Here is a 25,688-nt window from a genome sequence, read left to right as displayed (position 1 = left end):
CTATTTCTCAGGGCCAGGATGAAGCTGAAGTGTATTGCCAAAAATTTCGGAGATGGTCCGTGCTTACTCAGTGGAATGAGTGTGCTCTGGCCGCAAACTTCAGAAATGGCCTTTCTGAAGCCATTAAGAATGTGATGGTGGGTTTCTCCATTCCTACAAGTCTGAATGATTCCATGGCGCTGGCTATTCAAATTGACCGGCGTTTGCGGGAGCGCAAAACCGCTAATCCTCTGGTGGTGTTGTCTAAACAAACACCTGATTTGATGCAATGTGATAGAATTCAGACCAGAAATGAGCGGAAAAATCATAGACGTCAGAATGGGTTGTGTTTTTACTGTGGTGATTCTACACATGTTATATCAGCATGCTCTAAACGCCTAACAAGGGTTGTTAGTCCTGTCGCCATTGGTAATTTGCAACCTAAATTTATTTTGTCTGTGACTTTAATTTGCTCATTGTCCTCCTACCCTGTTATGGCGTTTGTGGATTCAGGTGCTGCCCTGAGTCTTATGGATCTGTCATTTGCCAAGCGCTGTGGTTTTGTTCTTGAGCCGTTGGTTAATCCTATCCCTCTGAGGGGTATTGATGCTACGCCATTGGCGGAAAATAAACCGCAGTTTTGGACACAGGTAACCATGTGCATGACTCCTGAACATCGGGAGGTGATTCGTTTTCTTGTTCTGCATAAAATGCATGATTTGGTCGTTTTGGGGTTGCCATGGTTACAGACTCATAATCCAGTCTTGGATTGGAAGGCAATGTCTGTGTCAAGTTGGGGCTGTCAGGGTATTCATGGTGATTCCCCACCGGTGTCTATTGCTTCCTCTACTCCTTCGGAAGTTCCTGAGTATTTGTCTGATTATCAGGATGTGTTCAGCGAGTCCAGGTCCAGTGTTCTGCCTCCTCATAGGGACTGTGACTGTGCCATAGATTTGATTCCAGGTAGCAAATTTCCTAAGGGAAGACTATTTAATCTGTCTGTACCTGAGCATACCGCAATGCGTTCGTATATCAAGGAATCTCTGGAGAAGGGGCATATCCGTCCTTCCTCTTCCCCTCTTGGTGCGGGATTCTTTTTTGTGGCCAAGAAGGACGGATCTTTGAGACCTTGTATTGACTATCGGCTTTTGAATAAAATCACTGTTAAATTTCAGTATCCTTTGCCTCTGTTGTCAGACTTGTTTGCCCGAATTAAAGGTGCCAAGTGGTTCACCAAGATAGATCTTCGTGGAGCGTACAACCTTGTGCGTATTAAGCGAGGAGATGAATGGAAAACCGCGTTTAATACGCCCGAAGGTCATTTTGAGTACTTGGTGATGCCTTTTGGGCTCTCTAATGCTCCTTCAGTGTTTCAGTCCTTTATGCATGATATTTTCCGGAAGTATCTGGATAAATTTATGATCGTTTATCTGGATGATATTCTGTTTTTTTCTGATGACTGGGACTCGCATGTAGAGCAGGTCAGGATGGTGTTTCAGGTTTTGCGTGAGAATGCTTTATTTGTTAAGGGCTCAAAGTGTCTCTTTGGAGTACAGAAGGTTCCCTTTTTGGGGTTTATTTTTTCCCCTTCTGCGGTGGAGATGGACCCAGTCAAGGTCCGTGCTATTCATGATTGGACTCAACCCACGTCAGTTAAGAGTCTTCAGAAGTTCTTGGGTTTTGCTAACTTCTACCGTCGTTTTATTGCTAATTTTTCTAGCATTGCTAAACCTTTGACGGATATGACCAAGAAAGGTTCTGATGTTGCTAACTGGGCTCCTGCAGCCGTGGAGGCTTTCCAGGAGTTGAAGCGCCGGTTTACTTCGGCGCCTGTTTTGTGCCAGCCTGATGTCTCACTTCCCTTTCAGGTTGAAGTGGATGCTTCTGAGATTGGGGCAGGGGCCGTTTTGTCGCAGAGAGGCCCTGGTTGCTCTGTGATGAGACCTTGTGCCTTTTTCTCGAGGAAGTTTTCGCCTGCTGAGTGGAATTATGATGTTGGCAATCGGGAGTTGTTGGCCATGAAGTGGGCATTTGAGGAGTGGCGTCATTGGCTCGAGGGTGCTAAGCATCGTGTGGTGGTCTTGACTGATCACAAAAATTTGATATATCTCGAGTCTGCTAAACGCCTGAATCCTAGACAGGCCCGCTGGTCATTGTTTTTCTCCCGTTTTGACTTTGTGGTCTCATATTTACCAGGTTCAAAGAATGTGAAGGCTGATGCTCTTTCAAGGAGCTTTGTGCCTGACTCTCCAGGAGTCGCAGAACCAGTTGGTATTCTTAAAGAGGGAGTTATCTTGTCAGCCATTTCTCCGGATTTGCGACGTGTGTTGCAGAGATTTCAGGCTGGTAGACCTGACTCTTGTCCACCTGACAGACTGTTTGTTCCTGTTAAATGGACCAGCAGAGTCATTTCCGAGGTTCATTCCTCGGTGTTGGCAGGGCATCCGGGAATTTTTGGCACCAGAGATCTGGTGGCTAGGTCCTTTTGGTGGCCTTCCTTGTCACGGGATGTGCGGTCGTTTGTGCAGTCCTGTGGGACTTGTGCTCGAGCTAAGCCTTGCTGTTCGCGTGCCAGCGGGTTGCTCTTGCCCTTGCCTGTCCCGAAGAGGCCTTGGACACACATTTCCATGGATTTCATTTCAGATCTCCCGGTGTCTCAGGGCATATCTGTCATCTGGGTGGTATGTGATCGCTTTTCTAAGATGGTCCATTTGGTACCTTTGCCTAAGCTGCCTTCCTCTTCCGATCTGGTTCCTGTGTTCTTTCAGAATGTGGTTCGTTTACACGGCATTCCTGAGAATATTGTGTCTGACAGAGGATCCCAGTTTGTTTCCAGGTTCTGGCGATCCTTTTGTGCTAGGATGGGCATTGAGTTGTCGTTTTCGTCTGCCTTTCATCCTCAGACTAATGGACAAACGGAGCGAACTAATCAGACTCTGGAGGCTTATTTGAGGTGTTTTGTTTCTGCGGATCAGGATGATTGGGTGACCTTCTTGCCGTTGGCTGAGTTTGCCCTTAATAATCGGGCTAGTTCCGCTACATTGGTTTCGCCATTTTTCTGCAACTCTGGTTTCCATCCTCGTTTTTCCTCGGGACATGTGGAGCCTTCTAACTGTCCTGGGGTAGATTCTGTGGTGGATAGGTTGCAGCAGATCTGGAATCATGTGGTGGACAACTTAAAGTTGTCACAAGAGAAGGCTCAGCGTTTTGCCAACCGCCGCCGCGGTGTGGGTCCCCAACTTCGTGTTGGGGATTTGGTATGGCTGTCTTCTCGATTTGTTCCTATGAAGGTCTCCTCTCCTAAATTTAAGCCTCGCTTCATCGGTCCTTACAAGATATTGGAAATCCTTAATCCTGTGTCCTTTCGCTTGGATCTTCCTGTGTCGTTTGCCATTCACAACGTGTTCCATAGGTCTTTGTTGCGGCGGTACGTTGTACCTGTGGTTCCTTCTGTTGAGCCTCCTGCTCCGGTCTTGGTTGAGGGTGAGTTGGAGTACGTGGTGGAGAAGATCTTGGATTCTCGTCTCTCCAGGCGGAGGCTTCAGTATCTGGTCAAGTGGAAGGGCTATGGTCAGGAGGATAATTCCTGGGTGGTTTCCTCTGATGTGCATGCGGCCGATTTAGTTCGTGCCTTTCACGCTGCTCATTCTGATCGCCCTGGTGGTCTTGGTGAGGGTTCGGTGACCCCTCCTTAAGGGGGGGTACTGTTGTGAATTAGACTTTTTGGCTCCCTCTTGTGGTCACTAGTGGTATGACTCTGGGATTGTCTTTTTTCTGTTTGGCACTCACCTGGGTCGTTAGTCCAGGGGTGTCGCTATATTAACTTCCTGGATCCTTAGTCCAGTGCCTGGCATCGTTGTAATCAGATCCTTCTGTTGCTCCTGTCTGCTGGTCCTGGCTCTTGCAAAATTAAGCTAAGTCTTGCTTCTTTGTTTTTTGAGTTACTTGCTTTGCTACTATTTTTGTCCAGCTTGTACTAAATGTGATTTCTGACCTTGCTGGAAGCTCTAGGGGGCTGGTGTTCTCCCCCCGGCCGTTAGACGGTTCGGGGGTTCTTGAATATCCAGCGTGGATATTTTAATAGGGTTTTTGCTGACCATATAAGTCATCTTACTATATTCTGCTATTAGCTAGTGGGCCTCTCTTTGCTAAATACCTAGCTCATTCTTATGTTTGTCTTTTCCTCTTACCTCACCGTTATTATTTGTTGGGGGCTTGTATCCAACTTTTGGGGTCTTTTCTCTGGAGGCAAGAAAGGTCTTTCTTTTCCCTTCTAGGGTTAGTTAGTTCTCCGGCTGGCGCGAGACGTCTAGAACCAACGTAGGCACGTTCCCCGGCTACTTCTATTTGTGGTGCTAGGATTAGATATATGGTCAGCCCAGTTACCACTGCCCTATGAGCTGGTTTTTTGTGTTTGCAGACTTGGTATTTATTCCTGAGACCCTCTGCCATTGGGGTCATAACATGCCCCATTATGTGAATGCCTTGGCGTGGCGGGGTGGCTCAAAGAATTGATCAATTGTTTTCTAAATGTCTCATTTTGAAATACAGTTAGAAATCAATATGTGCATGTGCACTTTATGTGTTGTGTTCTGACCATAAGCAGTGCTGGCTTCTCTCCTTTTTATTTTGAAGAAATACATGACCCCAGTGAAAAATATCTAATAACACCCACTTGGATTTAAGACAAGTTAACTAATTAATGTAGGTCCTAAGTTCTATTATTGCTAATATCTCTGCAGCAGAAAGTTGAAATAAAAAAACAAACATTATATTCTGCTCTGCAACAACTATAATATCGTATGTCCAGTTCAACATTAAAAATTACTCTATGTGAAAATTCCTCTTTAAAGGCCTTGTCCACTACTTGAACAACTCATTATTAAAAGGGTCGTACAAGCTTTTTTAACCCCTTTCTGACGTCGGACGGGATAGTACATCCGACGTCAGAAGTCCCGCTTTGAGGTGGGCTCTGGCAGTGAGCCCACCTCAAAGCCACAACATGTCAGCTGTTTTGAACAGCTGACATGTGCCCGCAATAGGCGCCGGTGGACTCCGCATCTGGGCACATACATAGGTGCCATCTAAGCTTCATCTATTCCCCTATATGAACATCCACAATTACCAGCGGATACGGCTTGCTCTGTCTGTCCTATCAATATATGACTTACTGTAGTCATCAACCAGTACGCAACTGATGAAGGTCCAGAGGACCGAAACGTTTCTGGTGCTACAATAAAATCGTTTTTCATCACAGCATTAAGTTGAGTGCCAGGTTTTTTCTATTTCTGAACTCATAATGACCTGGAGAATCATAATGGCAGGTCAGTTTTAGCATTTAGTGAACCTACCAAAAAGCCAAACAAAAAAAAAGTGTGGGATTGCACATTTTTGCAATTTCACCGCACTTGGCATTTTTTTTCCCATTTTCTAGTATACGACATGATAAAAGCAATGGTGTCATTCAAAAGTACAACTCGTCCCGCAAAAAATAAGCCCTCACATGGCCATATTGACGGAAAACTAAAAACGTTATGGCTCTGGGAAGGTGGGGAGCAAAAAACGAAAATGCAAAAACGAAAAAAGCTCTGGTCATGAAGATAATAATATTGTATGTGTGTACCTAGACTGTGGAATGCTAACAGTTTGTAATATACTCCCTGTCAGTATTCTGTACCATTGCCTAGCTACCACACTTCAACTGTAATGAACTCTCAGGTATCTGGTGTTTGTTTAAACAGGAATAACAAGACAACTTTTTATCATTTCCAGCAGTAAATAGTGGAGTTAGTTCGCTTCTCCATTCTGTGCTCTGAGCTATTTAAATCGAGAAAATTACAAGAATGAATTTAGGACTAATCAGAAGTCAGTTGTGCACATGTAATCCCTTTAAAACTTAGCTTGTAATATAGTAATAATTATAAAACTGTTCTCTGCTATATTGTTTTCCCACCTACATCTAGAGGGACATTGTAGGGAAGAGAGGGACAGCCTGCGTTGAGTGGGGGCGCCAAAAAATCATCTCTTAGGGTGCCAACCTCCACAGTAAGGCAGGCGAGAACAGTAGGTCATAGTACAGTAATTTAATAGGTGACCTAATGTGTGGTTTTGTTTTATATGGTATTAAACCAAGGTTTGCTTTGGGTCAGGGTTTTATAATTATTACTATATTAAAAGCTAAGTTTTAAAGGGATTACATGTGCACCTCTGAGCTATTTAATCAATTGCCGGTCAGCTATGTGCAAACCGATTGGCGGTTGCTTAGTAATCTGTTTACACAGGCCGAGGAACATTCTCCACTCACAGAATTATGGACATCATGTACTCTTTGTGCATATAATGTACGGTAATGCTGGCAGCTCATCACCTGTTTATATGGAACGATGTGCTTTCACTAATGATTTTTAAGCTTCCTTAAAAGAATATCCTCAAGTTTGAAAGTTATCTCTTATCTGTGAAATAGAGGATAACTTTCCATTTACTGGGAGTTTGACCACAGGGCCCCTCACCAGTCCTGAAAACTGATGCTCTGAAGGGCTCCAGCTGAATGGAGCTGAGATCGATGATCCACATTGCCTTTCCATTAGGAGTGAATGGAACAGAAATGCACATGATCAAACACTGCTCCATTCAACCGATTCTAGGAATCAGCGATGTTCATTGCTGTCGGAACTCAGCGACTGGGAAGTTATGCCATGATTAGTGATGAGCGAACCCTAACAGTAAATTTTGGAGTCTGTACTGAACATCTACTGTTCGGGCACAGACCTTGAACATGAGCTTCACCAGGAAATCCATGTTACTGTTCAGGTTCAACACTGACAGTTGTGGTCGGCAGTTAGATTAATACCACTGGTCAGAGAGCTGTGGTTCTCACGCTGTCAAATGTCTGGGGTGGCTGCAGGCTGCTATTTTAGGTAGGGAGGTCAATGTCCATGGCCCCTTACCAGCCTGAGAATACCAGCCCCCAGCTGTCTACTTTAGCTTGCCTGGTTGTCATAAATGGGGGGGACCCCACATGGTTTTTTAAATTATTTATCTAAATATTCCCATCAGCCGCTGCCTGCTCTCGCTGTTATAAGAGGTAGTAGACGTAGGCTGATAGGAGTAGTAGTCCCATCATCTGATGTCTGTGATCTTATTTAAACTTTTTACTTCCAGTCGCAGCTTCAGGCTCACACTGTCATCTGACCGCGTGGGAGCCGCAGCTCTCTGACTGGCGGTAACATTCTTACTGCCGACCAGAGGCAGTGCTTGCCGCGCTGTCATGCACATGACAGCGTCGCAAACCCTGGATGTTCGGGCCCCCCATTTAAGTGAATGGGGTCCCGGTTTGGGTACTGTTCTGGCTCCCAAACCAAACTTTTGCTAACCGTTTGGCTGAACCCGTCGGACCTGAACATCCAAGGGTTCTTCCATCACAAGCCATAACCCATTCATAGGGGACAATGTTCAAACTTGAGGACGAGCTTTCAAACGCTCGTTCCCCCGATTATTGGCCTCTATAAATGGGCTGTGGACTAGAAGTCAGTTTCTGTTGGCAATCCTATAATGTTACAATGAGGTTGCCATAGGAAAGGATAGGAAAACTGACTTCCAGTCCAATTATAAGAGCCTGGATCAGTTTTGGTGTATCTTTGTTATCCATGTTTCCATGTGCCCATTGGCATTGTTTGGGGAAGACTCAGGAGTGGAATAAGACTTATAAAAGAAAATCGCACACGTGAATTGGCCCATTGCTTTGAATGGATAATTTTTCAATCAGAAAGATCATGAATATCATTCTTTTTTGCTCTTACTTGTACATTTGTACTTGCTGGAAAGTTTTCTACATACTGTGATGTCACTAATGATGTCACATCCATGTTGATTACTTGTAGCTGCAGTTTATTTCTTTACAGCTTTTAGATTTACAATGTGCCCATGTTAACGCATCTGTTGGGACCCGAATCCATCCGCTTCTTCTCTCCAGGTCATTTGTTCCTCTGTAGGATTTACTGAATTATTTAAAGGAGAACCTCCTCAATTTCCCTGCTATGGGATTATATCTGAGCGTGCAGTTTGGGCCCTTCTTGCGCTTTTTAAGCATCTTCAAAGAGTTTGAAGGCATGTGAGTGTGTGAAATACTCATCCTGGATGTGCCGCTACTCGTGAGGAATAAAAGATTAACGTCTTCATGTGGAGGACATTAGTGAACTAGTCATAACCAGGAGGCAGGACATTTGCACCAGACCCTCGGTGTATAAAGAACCAGCCAGTTAATAGTATTGCATCAGATTGTCTTATGCTCTGAAGTCGATATCATAGGTCATGAGTTTTGAAGAAGGAAGAGAGCGCAGCTGTGGAGCTCATAAGGTCACAACTCGGCACTGTTGTAGAGGACTGCCTGACAAAAACCTTATGAATTTAATGTGGAGGTCCAGCAGAGTGACCTATGAAGACATTACAGCTTTCAGCGTCGTCTGAGCCCATCAATACTCGGAGTGTCTTTATGACAAGTATTCACGTAAGTACAGTAAATCCAACGACACACAAACACATGTTGCGGTTAGTTGAGGCAAAGACAGGAAAAAATGTTCTTAATTAACTCCAGAAAATAAGTTCTCTTCTAACCAGTCGTAGATGTAGTTGCACACTTTATTAAATGTTCAAATACGATCATCTATTGCGGAAACATGGAGTGCACTATGGAAATTTAGAGCTTTTAATATGGAGCGTTTCATTCTTTGTCACTGTATTAATTATTTACCTTCATATAAGAGCTAGATTAAAAGAATTAATGGCAACAACACAAACCTTTTTATATCAACATATCATTTCATTTTATCATGGATTATCCCAGCATTCAATATACAGCGAATAAACAAGGCATTACATCATTGCAGGTGCAAAATATTCTATGACATTTGTCTTTCATTGTACGACAGTCAATTTAGACCCACAATTCTTTTTATCTGGGTCCCCCCATCCATTGGTTATATGAGTACTGTGCCTTTAAGACTTTGTTTATCCACTGAAGAAGTCATGATGAATGAGGCAAGAAGAATCACTAAGATTGTGTTGTAAGATGTGCTCACTTGTGTGAGGGATAAATATAAATCTTAAAGAGTGTCTGTCACCAGGTGTTTACTACCCCATCTGAGAGCAGCATGATATAGGGGCAGAAATCCTAATTCCAGCTTTGGGTCATCTAATTTGCTGGTTGCTGCAGTTTTGATAAAGTTATTGTTTTATCTGCTGCAGATCTTGCAGGTCTCTGAATACTGAGCTCTGTATAACCCCCCCCCCCCCCCCCCCCGCACCACTGATTGGCAGCTTTCTGTTACACTGTGTATAGGCAGAAAGCTGTCAATCAGTAGTGGGGATGAAGAACTCATGAATATGAAGGATAGCGAGTTTACTAGTCCTCTAATGATATTTTTCTGCTGATTAAACAGTGATTTTATCAAAACTACGGCAAACAGCCTAGTAAGTGACACATCATTATATAAGGGTCTCTATCTCTACATTGGGATTGTCTCTTTTTGCTAGAAACATTTCTTCAAAAATAAGTCAAGACATTTTTGTCCATTGCTGGATTCCCAAAGTTTAGCTCTATTCAGTAAGGCAACCTCTCAACAAGTGTTCAATCACCTTTAGAGCCACCAGATACATTCAATTGACTGGGTCATCCAGAGAGATGCTCTTTGCACTCTGTCTTCACAGTATATGGGTCTACACAATTTTAAAAATGAGTTTTCTAACAAAAATCACTTAGGCTGGTTTCACATTTGCGTTTAAAAACACAGCGTTTTTAAAAAAAACGCATGTGGTGAAAAAACGCATGTAAACGCGTGCAAACGCTGCGTTTTTTAGACGCATGCGTTTTTGCATGCAGAAAAAAATACGGCGTTTTGCCGCGTTTACATGCGTTTTCTTTCCTGCGTTTGCGTTTTTGAAACGCATGCTGAGAAGTGTGTGACAGCTGCCAATCATCAAAATCAACAAGAAAACCCACTATAAATAGAAATAGCTAGGGTTAGGGGTAGGGTTAGGATCCCTAGGGTTAGGGGTAGGGTTAGGGGTAGGGTTAGGGTTAGGGGTAGGGTTAGGATCCCTAGGGTTAGGGGTAGGGTTAGGGTTAGGGGTAGGGTTAGGATCCCTAGGGTTAGGAGTAGGGTTAGGGGTAGGGTTAGGGGTAGGATTAGGATACCTAGGGTTAGGGGTAGGGTTAGGGGTAGGGTTAGGGGTAGGGTTAGGATACCTAGGGTTAGGGGTAGGGCTAGGGGTAGGGTTAGGATACCTAGGGTTAGGGGTAGGGTTAGGGGTAGGGTTAGGGTTTGGATCCCTTTATCACCTTGATGGTGGGGGGTGGCTTATAAGTGTGTATTCTTGTTTTTTTCTATAAAAACGCATGCGTTTACATAGACAGCAATACGTTAAAATTACTAAAGGTTGCATTTCTGCAACAAAACACAAGCATAAAAAAACGCATGCGTTGTCAAAACGCGGCAAAACGCATGCAAAAAATGCATGCATTTTTAATGTTAAGTATAGAAAAAAACGCATGCGTTTTTTAGCGCTAAAACGCAGCGGCAAAAAACGCAAGTGTGAAACCAGCCTTAGTGGAGTTGTCTGAAGATTCATTTTTGTTTACAAAATGATTGTTTAAAGATTGGTTTACAGAAAATAAAAGAAGAAATACTTATTTTTTTCCTTTATATGCAAGAAATTATTTTACACTTTATATCTGAAAATCAAACAACAAACTGCAAAATTCACACACAATAATACAATAATACAAAGTGTTCTAAACCAACATTATAATAATAATATTAATAATCCATCACCTTTATCCCACATACCAGCCCCCAGATAACTGTCACAGACATATACAGTTGTGCTCAAAAGTTTACATGCCCCGGCAGAATTTTTGCTTTCTTGGCTTTTTTTCAGAGATTATAAATGATAACACCAAAACTTTTTCTCCACTCATGGTTCGTGGTTGGGTGAAGCCATTTAATGTCAAACTACTGTGTTTTCTCTTTTTACATCATAGCAACCCAAAACATCCAAATGACCCTGATGAAGAGTTCACATACCCCATTTCTTAATACCATGTATTGCCCCCTCTTACATCAATGTCAGCTTGAAGTCTTTTGTGGTAGTTGTGGATGAGGTTCTTTATTTTCTCAAATGCTAAAAATTAAATAATTTTCCTATGAAATAAGAAATACTTCACCCATCCCCTGCTGCTCCCATTCAGATGCTAGCCAGTCTCCCACAGGTCCCTACAGAAATGTTTGGTTGCAGCGGTGATCAGCTACAGCCAGTGATTGACTGCAGCAGTCAGGGACGTCATCACTGCAGCAGGGAGTAGAGGCTAATAACGGATCAAGCAGCATCGGAATCGGAGCAGCAGGAGACTGCGGAGGGGAGAACATTTTATCTTTTTATTTAAACCAAACTAAATCTTGTGGAAAACACTTGTACTCCCCGTACAACTCCTTTAACATTTGGTATCATGGAGAAATATTACTAAGGCTTCATCTTAATAGATTTAATTTTGATAGTGGAAATGATAGTATTACATACCTCAATCTAATACTAAAACTTCCTGTATACAAAACCTATTTTGAAACCTCTTCCATCCAGATACCATCAGTCGGAATTGTATTTTATAGCCTTCTGTCCCGGTAGGCCCTCGGCTTTGTTTTCAATGTAACAAAATTTTGAAATCTGCTTCTCCCTATCTCCATGTAATGATAACGTAGCATTAGGAACAATATCCCGGACGATCTTTCAGTGGTAAAAATGGAGCTATGTCCTTTCACAAGAAATCGAGGAGGTGGCGTCCAATATATCATTGTGGTCTTTGTTTTATCTTGAAATGTCATTTGTATTAGTTTTACATTCAGGGAACAGAAACAAGCATCAGATTCCTTCCAGACCTTCCACCAGTATGTGGCATATAAGTCTGTGACAAGTGACATTACAGAAGGTCATGTCACTTGGAACTGCTTGCATTAGACCTGTCTGATTTCCCATGTGCCCACCCTTTGTTTGATTAATACTACTTTATCCTTTTCAGGATATAGGAAAGCCCAATCTAAAGGAAGCCCTGTAAATGCCGAATGGATTGTTCCTTTCTAAATAATAATTGGTGCGCAGGCAGAGGGGAGCTGACTGCGACACACTGGAATTTTTATGAGCATTTTAATCCAGTAGATGGAGACAGTTTATAGTATTAGCAAAAAAAACTATTGGAAAAACGAAGCTTCACAGCTAAAAATTACATTTGAGTTATCACTAATTGCTGATGCTTAATGTAGCATAGACTCGGCTCATTAATTACCACATAATTCCTGCAGTTCATGTACATTATGCATCTGCAGTCAATTTTTGCTGTATCATTCCTATGTTCGTCATCTCTTGTATACATCCATGACCTCAAAACCATCTGCATCCCTCCTGTACCCCAGAGAGTGGAAATAGCAATGCTAATCATATCTGCGGTAGGAATTATCTGCTACTAGATGGCAGCCCGATTCTAAAGAATCGGGAGTCTAGAATCCATATATACTTTATTTATTCAAATGTAAGAATAATACAATTAATAAATAACTAGATGGCAGCCCGATTCTAAAGAATCGGGAGTCTAGAATCCATATATACTTTATTTATTCAAATGTAAGAATAATACAATTAATAAATAATAGTAAGAAAGAACAAAAAATGGCTGCACTCACCAGCTCTTGACAATTCTTGGTATTTAAGGTACAGTTACACAGGATCCATGAACATGCTTATGAGGATAGTGATGAAAGACATCAGACAACAACTTTGCGTGTTGTGGCAAATGCCACAACAACGGTTCTTTGCTTAAGAACAATAATGTAAATAATAAATAATATGTATCAATAACTATGTATATTGGTATGTTCTTTCTTGGCACAAATTGCAGGAAGTAGTATTCTAGGCAATTATATATTAGATCCTACATGTTTACACCCATTAAACGTAAGGTATCACAAGAAAATCCATTAATTGTTAAATCATGATCAATTGTTTAAATCAGGTTTTTGTATTAAAAGGAACCTGTCACGTGAAAAAAACACTATTGACCTGCAGATATGGGGTTAATCTGCAGGTTAATAGTGTTCTCAACCTGCCTGATGCCTGAACTTAGAGCCCCGCTGCAGGGAGGAAATTCACTTTATTCCTCCTGGTAGCATTCAGGTCAGGTCACGGGGCGGCAGGGGTATGGGTCCAGTAGAGAGCGGCATCTGTAACCGCCGACCCGACACTGACTGACTGACAGCAGGTTCTGCATTAGGGGCAGTTGTCAGTCAGTGCCGGGGGCAGTTGTCAGTCAGTGCCGGGGGCGGTTATAGCTGCCACTTTCTATACACAGAGCAGTGACTGAACCTGCGGCGCCGCCCATGTGACTGAAACCTGTATGCTGCTGGGGGAATAAAGTAAATTTCCTCCCGACAGCAGGTCCAAAGAGCCTGCCAGGTTCAGAACTCTACTAACCTGTAGATTAACCAAATACATGCAGGTTAATATTGCTTTTCATGCGACAGGTTACCTTTAAATTTAATTTTTGTAAGTTTTTATTTTTACATATCACATTCTGTCTTAAAAGTTAAAAAATAAAAAAAGAAATTTTGCAATTCTCACACTAACCATTTTGGCTTTTTTAGACTCTTACTATTGTTTCAGGAAATAACACATGGGTATAGCCACAATGGTCAGATCTCAACCCTATCTGTTGTATTAAAGTGTCTAATATGACAATAGGTCATTGTGATGGGAGGGGGAGTGGAGGGTGTTATGACATCACCTGATCCTGTGTATTCAGCTGCATTTAGAGGTGTTACCTGTCACTGTAATCTTGCCTCTGGTGATAAGGAGCATTAGGGAAACCTCCACCTGGAAGTATATGGGAAATGAGTCTAAAAAAAGGCCCAGTGGTCTATGTGAAAATTACAAGATTACTAATTTTAGTTTTTTGGGGGGTTCTTTCTTAACCCCTTTCCGACATTAGGCATAATAGTACGCCAATGTCAGACTCGCCCCGCCCCCACCTTTCCGGGCACATGACAGCTGCTCTGTACAGCTGACAGGTGCCTGTAACAGGATCTACCCACAGCTGTTAACTATTTAAATGCCGCTGTCAATCTCTGACAGCGACATTTAACTCGCACTTACCGGAAGCGCATTGCTAATCTCGCCCAACGGTGACCCCATCACATGATCGCGGGTCACCGATGGGTCAGCTCTGTGATTGTCATTGCCAGATTGCTATGAGCGCAACCCCGTGGTCGGCACTCATAGCAAGTGAGCATTTCTGCTACACACAAGCGATCTGATCATTGCCTGTGTGTAGCAAAGGAGATCAATTTAGTACAGTTTCTAGTCTTCTATGGAGACTATTGAAGAATGCAAAAAGTAAAACAAATAAAAAAAAAAACATAAAAAAATATCTAAAACTTCAAATCGTATCTACACAAAAATGGTATCAATAAAAATGTCAGCTTAGCATGCAAAAAATAAGCCCTCGCCCAGCCCAAGATAACAAAAATGAAGACACTAAAGGTCTCGGAAAATGGTGCCATTTTTTTTTTTCTACCAAATTTTGTATTTTTTTTCTGCACTTTTTTTTGCAGTTTCACCACACTTGGAATTTTTTTCCTATTTTCCAGTGCACGACATGTTAAAACCAATTGTGTTGTTCAAAACTACAACTTGTCCTACAAAAAACAAGCCCTCACATGGCCATATTGACTGAAAAATAAAAACGTTATGGCTCTGGGAAGAAGGGGAGCAAAAATCGAAACGCAAAAACTGAAATACCTCTGGCCGTTAAGGGGTTAACGATGGTACTATCAAAGAAAAAAAACATTGCCAACATTTTTTAAAGAACATATGTAATACAAAATCCTGAATTAAACAATAGGTAATTTTCTAGTGACGGCTTACCTTTAAACATGTAATATAGCGGTACCTTAATTTCTTAGGTCAATGGAATCTGTTGTTGCCAGAAGTTTCAGGACTTGGAGAGCGTTTTAGTGGATCCCATTAAGAACCAGAAAGCCAGTCTCGATTCTCGCATAAATACATTGGTAGTTATTTGTTTAGTCACCGTGTAATAGTTTCTCTTTTAGGCCGAGGTCACACTTGCGAGTGCAATGCAAGTATCTCTCGTCTCAATACCCGACACTGCCGCCGGCACTTGGGACTGGAGTGTGCGGCTGTATGTATTTCTATGCAGCTGAACGCTCTGGTCTCGAGTGCCGGCGGCAGTGCCGGGTATTGAGGCGAGAGACTCTCGTGAGTTTCTCGTATTGCGCTCACAAGTGTGACCCCGGCCTTAATCTCCTCTTTTATATTGGGTGCCATAAGCAGGACTCAGAGCAATTGGCTGATCACTTTGTGGGACAGTCACAACACACAGGCTCTCCATGCATGTGTTGTGACTGTCATACAACCGCGACACATGCAGCTGCTGTGCCGTACACCTGATTACCAGAGCACTCCAGGTATCTGGGTCCTGCTGCAGCTTCTTCGGTAAGCGCTATAACTTGCCGAATAAGCAGAGAGCCGAAGTTATTTGCTCATCTCTAGTCCTGAGTATGGAGTTGGTGGACTCTGAAACGCGTAAAGAAACTTACATTTTTATCCTTACTTCTGGTTTGTCGTGACTCCAGAGAGTGCAGAACAACTTCTTTTCCAGGCATCTATTTCTGATAGCTACAGGAGCAGAGATGGACTGACTCCCCATGAAGAAACCAGAGATGGTTTATTACCATTTCTGCCTTCCTGATCACTGTATATACAGTATAAGATGCAGAAACATCACTTCTTCCTCCTGTCCTACCTGTAAAGTTCAGGAAGGGAGCAAGAACTGCTGCGTCTTAGCAGACACAGATCAGTGGATCAGGTGGCTGAATTTGCACTGGGTAAGGTGGCAATTAATGATTAGCAAGCGTGCTCGAATAAGCTGCATGTCTCGCCGTTTGTCGACAACTGCAACGTATGCAGGGATTACCTAATAAACAAGCAGTCCCTGCATGTGACATGGAGCCGCGTCAACTCGAGCATTCATTTTGAGCACACCGAAAATACTCGATTAGGACATAAGCGTACTTGGATAACACCTTATCCGAGCACACTCGCTCGTCACTAGTGGCAATAATTTATTTCCTTTACTTACTTATATAGCACATCCATATTCCACAGCACTTTACCAACATTATCGCCACTGTTCCTATTGGGGTTCACGATCTTCAGTGTGTCTTTGGTGGGCTTTAAAGCCAGGACCCCAGTGATGAAAAGCAGCAGTGCTACCCACCAAGTCACTCCGTCTGCCAATAAAAATGTATTTACTAGTTGAAATGCACCCATTTCATAACCTTACAGGGGCACAATGTGTGATATAAATGAAAACCCTAAAAAAGCAGGTAAAACAAAGACTCTTCGTGCCCAAGTCACTGATTCTAGCCCTATAAAAATAATTACTAAAAGAACACAATTTAATATTTTAATGGTCCTTAAAAAAATGAGAACATTGTGAAAATCATTTATTTAATCACTTTGTTCTTCATGTTTTACCCAAAATATAAAAATAAGATAGAAGTTATGCCCATGTATAATGAAAAAAAATACCGTAAATTATTTTGAATAATCAAATGAGGTTTTCTTTTTAACATTGCATGTATGGGAAAAAAAAGACAAAAATGTGGGGAAGAATGACCCTGTCTTGAATTGGTTAAGATACTAAGATATAGTTCATGGACTTCAAGTGGTGGCGCGCTCTAGAAGATTAATTAAAGAACCCGTTATTTCCTGAGCCTGACATGTATTAGCTTCATGCAATGTCATGACATGAAATGATACAGCAGTGTCCGGCAGAAGAACAGCCATTAAATAGCCCATTTTCGCACACAATCCCGCTAACAGTGCACTTTTCTTGCAATGCGTGAGGGATAAAATAGGCAGCACTTTGAGGTGACATTTAAACTGTCATTCCCAGTTTGCCCCGTGTTATTTTGACTGTAAGAATCGTTCCATCTCTTAACTATATGGAATCTGACAGGAGACTCAATAATTTCACTACTTTATAGAGTCATTCCATCCCCTCGCTGACCCCGCGCCTCTGAATGCCGAGATAAATGAAAACATTTACAAAAAGCAGCACATTCTGGGCCGAAAATAAACTTCATCTCCCTCTCTTTTATATTTTCAACCTGCAAGATCATCTCTACCTGACATATAATTTACTACCTTCCCAGAAATCGGCACATTTTTTTATCCCTAAAGGTCTTATGGGGCGATTTAAATGACCCTTTCACCCCGATAAGGACGGACAGGAGGCAGACAACATTATAATGTGCAGCATGTATCCTTGATAAACACCTCTATCATACGGAGGTGAAGCAGCGCATTTATCCTGCAGGTCAGGACCCGCAAAGCTCTCTGGATGAGAATCTGAAAAGACTCTGAAGACTGTGCCAGCTTCTCAGCGTGCGCTGAAAGCCACTGTCAGGAATAGGAGCCTATTAAAGGCATCTGGATGGAACAAATCAAAATGGACAAAGTAAATGGGGACAAATTTAGCAAACTTTTGTGGCTGCAGCAATTACTGCAATTTTGTGACCAAAGTATTGTCAGAATCAAGGTTTACATTCGGTGGATCCATTTTTTTCTAAATTGCTTTTTCTTTTCAATTTAATTCTGAGCAAGTATGTTTTGTCGAAGACTTCAGCAGCTATAATGCAGGCGGAAAAGGGAGTCAGAAAGTTTGTGGACTATGGGGGGTGTTGTTTTGTTGCTTCATTTACAGATTGAATTATATTCTGTATGAATAGTGAATCCAAACATCAAAATCAACTAGGTGCATAGTTGTAACATATACTATTTGGACCATAGACCCTAATTTAACTCCTTCATGACGCATGACGTATACATACATCATATGTCGTGTTTTCCTGTTTGATGCAGACTCCAGGGCTGAACCCGCAACTTTTCCGGCACATGATCTGATCAGCTGCAATGTGCCCCTTACAGCCGTGGGTGGAATCGCCATCAGCCCGCGACTGTTAACATGTTAAATGCTGCTGTCATACTCTGACAAAAGCATTTAACATGCTCGCGCTAGAAGCGCTTCACTAACCCCGCCCATCAGCTCCCCGTCACATGATCAAGGGGTGACGATGGGTTAGCATGACAACTGGGGGTCTGCAGGAGACCCCCCATGGTTGCAAATGCCAATCTGTTATGAGCGGTGCCCCTTGCCAGCATTCATACCAGATAAGCATTTCTGATACACATAGCATGCTGTGTGTAACACAAGCGATCAGAAGATTGCAGCTTCAATACTCTAAGGGTACATGTCCACGGTCAGTTAACGCTGCGTGTTTGACGCTGCGCAGAGCTGCAGCGTCAAACACGCAGCGTCCAGATGTTCCAGCATAGTGGAGGGGATTTTTTGAAATCCCGTGTCCACTATGCGTGGAAACACGCACGCGGCGGCCCTGCGACTCCGGACATGCTGCGCGTCTTTTCAGATCGCAGCATGTCCGTGTTCCTTGCGGCGACGCTGCCTTTAATCCCAAAAATCATGAACCCATCGACTGTACACCCCTGGATTTCAGCTAGTATCTTTAGATATGCTGACTTGGTTGACACAGATATATTGGAAATCCACTCATTTGATTTTATTAAATCAAACTTTCCTAAGCAGATCGTAAGTTCCTCCATTTTTTATGTAGATCAAACATTTAGTTTTATCTCTTCATGGACTGATGAGCGTCTCTCAATCAACTGAATTTGAAAAGCTAAGTAACAGAGGTCCCTCAAATAGGGGGCTAATTTATGATATTTATAAGATAATAAATGTCCCACAGGCTGACCTTCCCCCCCCCCCCAAAGAAAGAAAAAAAAACATTCCTACGTGGTCAAATGGGAGTCCTTCCTTGGTAGAGAGCTGTCTCTCCAGTGCTGGCAGTCTATCTGGCATAAGGTAGCGAAAACCTCTATATGAACATTGTATAAAGAGAATCAGTGCAAGATTTCATGTTTTGGCATCACACACTAGAACTTCTCCACAAACTTAATCCCCAGATCCCGGATGGCTGCTGGTGCTGTGACACTTCAGTTGGGTCCCAATACCACAGCTTTGGACCTGCCTACACTGGCATGATTTTGGTATTCAGTTAAAATTCTAATACAAAGAGTACAATCCACAGAGGTACCGTTAGATCCTGCAGTCTATCAACTCAACATCACCACTAAAGCGATTGGGAATAACTCATCTAAGCTACTATTGCATATGTTAACGGCTGGAAACCGATCAACTCTCCTTACTAGCAGGTCTTTTTAAATAGAATTTCTGATATACACAGAATGGAATCTATGACGGCTATTCTGAATGGAAAGGTGGATCGGTTTGATACCATTTGGTCCCCTGGGATAACTTCTGGGCTCAAGATATTAAGTAAGATCACCATCAACCCTTGACACCCCTTACTTTTTCCCTTGATGTAAGAGTGTGGTCTGTCTTTTGTCTGGCCTCTGTTACAAAGAACATTTTAAATAGGTTAAGTGGAACGGGCTAGGTCTTAACTGGATGTATGGGCAACTCACCTTGCGGGATTGTCTGGACCTTCAAAGTTTTTATTGTATGATTAAGCAATTTGTTATGCGACCTCTGGGGGCCCTACGGTTTATTAGATAAACCTTATATCGTTGTACTAAGCTAATTCCACAACCTATGTCTTTGCTTTATTTCGATGTGAATTGTGAAACATTATAAATCTGAATAAAAATCAGTTATTAAAAAAAAAAAAAAAGTATATAAAAACATGCTTATAAAAATAAATAGTTCTGTATCATTATGTCACCACTGTCCCACATGGCCAATCTGTGGGTGGAAGGTTCTACATTTGTCCCATTTATCTATATTGGGTTTGTAAAAATCCATTGCACATGTTGCAGAAACAAGCCCATGTGCAGAATGGAATTTTAGTTTTTTAGTTATTGAACCTTCTAGAAACAATGTGCTACGTGTGAACTTACCCAAATGGTGGTAAAACCTAAAAAGAATTTAGACTAGTAGTTCTAGAGCTTTTGATAACATTTTTGTGTGTGGTGTTATCCATCTATGCTGGTGCTATGCAGAGTGACAGGGGAATTGATTTCTGCAATTTGGGATTGCACTTAGAACCCAGTCTGACTTGGGCATTTCCCAGATTGTGTGCTGCAATGGACATGAAAGGGGTACACCTGACGGTGAAGTGTGCCCCAACAGCACTGCAGGTCAGACTATATGGGCCATGTCGCTGCACAGGAAGTATGGAAACAGTACCCAATTATCAGTATGGCTATGTGCACATAATGCTGTTATCAGGTGGAATCCGCCTGATAAAGCCCTGCGAGAGTGCCCCATGAAAAGAATATAATGTACAAGAATGTAAAAACAACATTGTTGTGGACATGTTCTTTCTTAGGCCTAGGTCACACTACTGTACAACACGGCGAAGTGTTATGTAATAAAACATCACTCGGCAGCTCACATCTGCAATTATTTTCTCATTCCGAATCAGCATGGTAGAATAATTGCAGCATGCTGCGATAGGCAGCAAGACTCGGCTCACTCGCACTCATACAAGTCTATGGGTGCGAGTGAAACATCGGACTGAACTCGGATATCAATAGACACCAACGCCGGCAGTAGGGGAGATGGAGAGATTACTTTCTCTGTCTCCTCCGTAGCTCTGCTCCCATCCTGTCTTGTGAGAAAATCGGAGCACATTAGCATGACACTCGGCTCCAGCTCACAGTAGAGCAGAAACCAAGGGTCATTGGCATATCACATCCCATGCTCACTCTCGCATTCAACGCTGTATGCTGGTGTGACTCTAGCCTTATGTCACGTCTTTTAGCCACTGTTTGGAAACCCTGAAGCTGATAAAAGAATTGACAAGCCCAGAATATACACTAAGGAGACAGCATAGATAGCAATACACAAAGGTAAATCCAAACCAAAAAATAATAATAATAATAATAATAATAGTAATGCAACACAACGCCAACGTGGATAAGTCATATTTAGAAAAAGTCAAGCTCACTCTCAAAAGCAACTCCACCACTCCGGAGCAAGGAAATGTGCTGTTCAGGCGTAGTAGATAGCAAACAAGGCAAAATTCCAGCTCTACGGTGTTCAGAAAAATGTATTTAATGGAAAATCCAAGTGTTAAAATTCAGACATCAAGTGTCATGTACAAAAATCCATAAAAAACAACTAAGATCTATGCATTTCAGATGAGAAACATCCTTAATCATGAACATCATGATGCACCTGCTGAGGCAACATTCTACATGTGGCATTGGTGACAAGACAGGAGACTTTACAGTTATCACTGACTTTTCCCACGGTCCTGAGGTCACCGCAGTTCAGCCCAGCTGGGAACCTCGATGATGTCACTGCTGGTCAATGATGCTGCGCTCTCAGCAGCTCATTCACCAGTGGTTCTCAGACTGGACGTCGCATCTTGGCACCATCCAGGTTGAAAACTATTTGGCTATTTGGCAGAAACAGGCCTTCAGGAGCGAAATCATCTTCATGCATGACAATGCACCATCTCATGCTGCAAAGAATACCTCTGAGTCATTGGCTGCTATGGGCACAAAGGAGATAAACTCATGGTGTGGCCACCATCTTCCCTTGACCTCAACCCTATAGAGAACCTTTGGAGTATCATCAAGCAAAAGATCTATGAGGGTGGGAGGTAGTTCACATCAAAACAGCAGCTCTGGGAGGCTATTCTGACTTCATGCAAAGAAATACAAGCAGAAACTCTCCAAAAACTCACAAGTTCAATGGAGGCAAGAATTGTGAAGGTGATATCACAGAAGGGTTCCTATGTTAACATGTAACTTGGCCTGTTAGGATGTTTTGGAGTTAAATAGCTTTTTTTGTTCAGTGAATGTGACCTCCTAATGCTGCAATTTCCACAAATGAGCATTTTCAGTTCTTTAAAACATATCAAATGTTTATTATGCAAATTGTCTCTTCAGAGAGGAAGAGAGCTAGAACTCTAGTGCCACCTATTGGAAAGTAGCAATCCTACAAGTCAATGTTGACCCTTTAACGAGCCTTGTCACATGACTTAGGATAATATCCAAACCAGAATCTCAATTTGCAGACACTGTGTGTCAGGGTACTGCCCCTCATCAGTGCAAAGTGGAGATCTGGTAAATGTTTAGAAATTCTGCTGTGCCTAATAATTTGGAACAGTGCATTTTGAGTTTTTATTCATTTTAGAGATTATACTGTTATCATTGGGAGGTTTCTTCAATAAAATTCGATGTATACTCTAACGGGTGATGACTTTTATTAGACTGACTGTCATTTGCACCGACCATTTAGGAAAATCTGAGAAAAATATCATTTGCATAATAATTTGGAACATAGTGTATAAGAGTATTCCGCTTCTGTGGACTTTTTTTTCTTAAACGCGCATATTGAAAATTAAATTTAATTAAAAACGTTACATCGTTTGGCATTTTGTTTCCCTGCACATTTAACATTAATGTGATTTGTAGTCATAAATCAGCTGAGAGGAGCAATGAGCTCACTGATAGATTCTCCATTTATTCATTCCGCAGCCAGCAATAGACGGTGCAACACAGAAGTTGTGGAAGGCAAACGGTGCAATGATTTTCATGACAAATAATTGCAAAAATGCTTTTTACTCCCAAATACAGGCATTTAAATAAAAAAAAAAGAAGAGAATATTGTCGAGAAAGGTGGTCAACCCATTTAATACAAGTACGGTATATGTATGAACAGGTGATTACTCTCCGCTCCTGAAATGATACATAACATTATACAAACAGCATTTACCCAGATCCTCGCACAGAGAAACAGGAAAAAGTATAACGCTGAAACCCCAGGTGTTTAATAGTGTAAAATACCCTTTATCTTATGAATATTTTCTTTGTTGTTTTTCAAATCCTCATAAAATATTATCAGTCAAAAATGCATTTTGAAATTGATTGCATTTTGCTTGACAGATATATACAGTAGTAACGTGCTGGTGTTTTGTCCGCAGGTAATGGAAGACATGCTGGAGGACGAGGAAGAGGAGGATGACAAAGATGACAAGGTAATTATCCTTCTGTACACATGGGTACCTGAGGTTATCAGAATGTAAGCATGGCACAGACAGAGGGAGATGGAATTGAAAGCTTTCAGGCCAGAACATTGGCCGCTCTGTTTATCATTCTAACAATGCCCCTGTACGGTGCAAGCTAGAAATTCAGTCTAGAGCTGGGTCAAATATTTTATTTCTGCCAAGAACAAATATGATTCTGCCTGTCTGGAATGTGATCGCTCTTCTGATGATAATTGCAATGACAGCTGTTTATGAAGGGCAAAATATCTGTCCTGCCGAAAAAAGTTACCCACATAACAGTGCCGGCTATATAAAGAATGGGATTAATTGTGCCGCTCACTGTAGAGATAGGGCTACATACAGATGAATGGCAGAACTATATATCATTGTTTCCATTGTTTCTTTGTGATGCTGCAGTATGGAGTAGTCCTCCTTTGTGGTGTCTCCAGTGTATGGGGCGATAACTACAATGGCCTTTCATCCCATGTACAGACACTTATAACTCACACCTAATTAATAAATCAAAGCTATTATGGTATATAGTATAGAGCCAGTTCAGGGAGTTCTTCATTTGGTATCTTGCATATATTGCAATTTGTTGAAAACCAAGTCTCAGAGCCAACACAGACAGTAGAAAAATAGAAAAACAAGAAAGTCTATTTTAATACATTTATGGAAGAGAATAGTGAAAATATGGGGATGTGAGGCAGGAAAAGAGATGAGTGTCTGGGACTACAGATAGTTGGCAAAAAAATGGCTGTCAACATCTGTCATTCTCACTTATATAGCGCTATTAACTACGCAGCGCTCTACAAACATCATCGTCACTGTCCCCATTGGGGCTCACAATCTAGATTCCCTATCAGTATTTCTTTTGAGGGTGGAAGGAAACCGGACAACCCATAGGAAACCCACACAAACACAGGGAGAACATAGATTGCAGCTGCCTTGCAGATGTTATACATGGTCAGATTTGAGCCCAGGACTCCAGCACTGCAAGGCTGCAGTGCTAAACACTGAGCCCCAGTGCTGCCACTTGTAAAGCATCTTACTATATGACTGGTATTTTTCCATTGATTTAGCTGAACAAGGACCTATATTTTAGTGCATGTACCTTGTTATGTACTTCTTTTTATAAAAATTATTTATTTCTGTGATACCATTTTCTGCGAACCATATGATTTTTAATTTTGTATCTAGAAAGCCCTATGAGGACTTTCTTTAAATGCTTTTATGGCATGGGCTGCACTCTGAAGAAACACAACTCCTGAGACCTCTGTCTCAACTGACAGAGTAACTATAGCGTATGCACACATACTGGTGAGCTGTCAGAGAAGAATTGTAATGAGAAGAAATAAATCTCCTTGGCTGACTGAGCAGGGAGGACTTAGAAGAGAGAAAAAAATCTTTTGTACTTGGTCAGCCTCGGAGAAGATTTATTTCTTTTGCTGTCACAGCTCTTCTCCTTGCTCACTGAGATATGTGTGCTTAAGATACAGCTCCTCTGTCAGTTAAGACAGAGGTCTTGCGAGCTGTGTAGATTGCGACAATATCCTGCCTTGCCATGTAACTAGGATAGGCTGCCATTTGACTTATGTAACGGGAATAATTTTGTTATTCTTGGAGAAACCCTTTAAAGCAGTTGTCCAGTGAACATAAATTATGATTTTTCCACAGTATAGATGATAACTGATTCAATGGTGGGGGTCCTACCACTGGGACTCCCAATAAATGGCAGAATGAGGAACTTTTATCCCTGATAGAATGGAGCGGGAGTATGTATTCTTGACTGCTGCTTTCATTCCCTATAGGGCTGCTGAGGATGATTAAAGTGGCAGTCGGGCATGTGCACAGCCGCTACATTTTGTCTGGGATGAAAGTCCTCCATCCTGTGCCTAAATGATCACTTGTTTCTCTGGAAAACCCCTTTAAGAGGATATCTCTATATTTGCAAAAAAAAATAAGTTTTTTATTCTGCATTTATTTTGTCATGATATGATCAAAATGATCACACTTGTATCCCTTATCTAATACAAAATGTATTTAATAATTTTTCCTTTACAATACCCGCAGCAGTTGTATCTTGTTGTTGCACAGCTCTTAAGAGTTAAATTTTTGGCTTCTGTGTCGACACATGGCCAATTCAACTATTGTTCAAAAAAAAAAAAAAGAGACACAGAAAAGAGGAGCAGAAGAAAGAAATACAAGCCTGTTTCCACAATTCATTGTGTCAGGATATGATAGCACTTGCATTAGTCGTCCTTGAGGGAATATGAAAACCAGAGGGAGGAAATTAGAGTGACCTTGTACCACAAAAGCTATGGATTGTGCTAGCAGGACTACTTTGCAGCACACAAGAGCGTAGTGATAAAGGTCTGGAACTGTCTGCTTTTTTTACAATACCCCAAATCTCTCTGCTGCTAGAAGAACCTTCAAAAGATGAGATGTTACAATTAAACTTTTGAAGACTGTTGCCTATATTCATAAAAGTACTGAAAGGACTTCTTCTAAGGCATCACTCATTTTAAGAAGCTTTACCCTCTTAAA

At 41.8% G+C, this 25,688-nt stretch overlaps 1 protein-coding gene across 6 annotated transcripts in view; it reads left to right on the top strand.

Moving 5' to 3' along the window:
* Positions 1-25,688, top strand: part of MCTP1 (multiple C2 and transmembrane domain containing 1) — a 1,325,457-nt gene that overhangs the window by 1,165,969 nt on the left and 133,800 nt on the right. For all 6 annotated transcript variants that reach the window (XM_077289252.1, XM_077289242.1, XM_077289260.1 and 3 more), the window contains one exon: positions 23,079-23,132. In XM_077289252.1, coding sequence (XP_077145367.1) covers positions 23,079-23,132 — 54 coding nt within the window. The remainder of the gene's footprint in view (positions 1-23,078; positions 23,133-25,688) is intronic.

This window comes from Ranitomeya variabilis, chromosome 1 (assembly GCF_051348905.1).
Source record: "Ranitomeya variabilis isolate aRanVar5 chromosome 1, aRanVar5.hap1, whole genome shotgun sequence".
Classification (NCBI taxonomy): domain Eukaryota; kingdom Metazoa; phylum Chordata; class Amphibia; order Anura; family Dendrobatidae; genus Ranitomeya; species Ranitomeya variabilis.
Note: the sequence above shows the minus strand (reverse complement) of the source record. Positions and strands in the feature narration are given on the sequence as shown.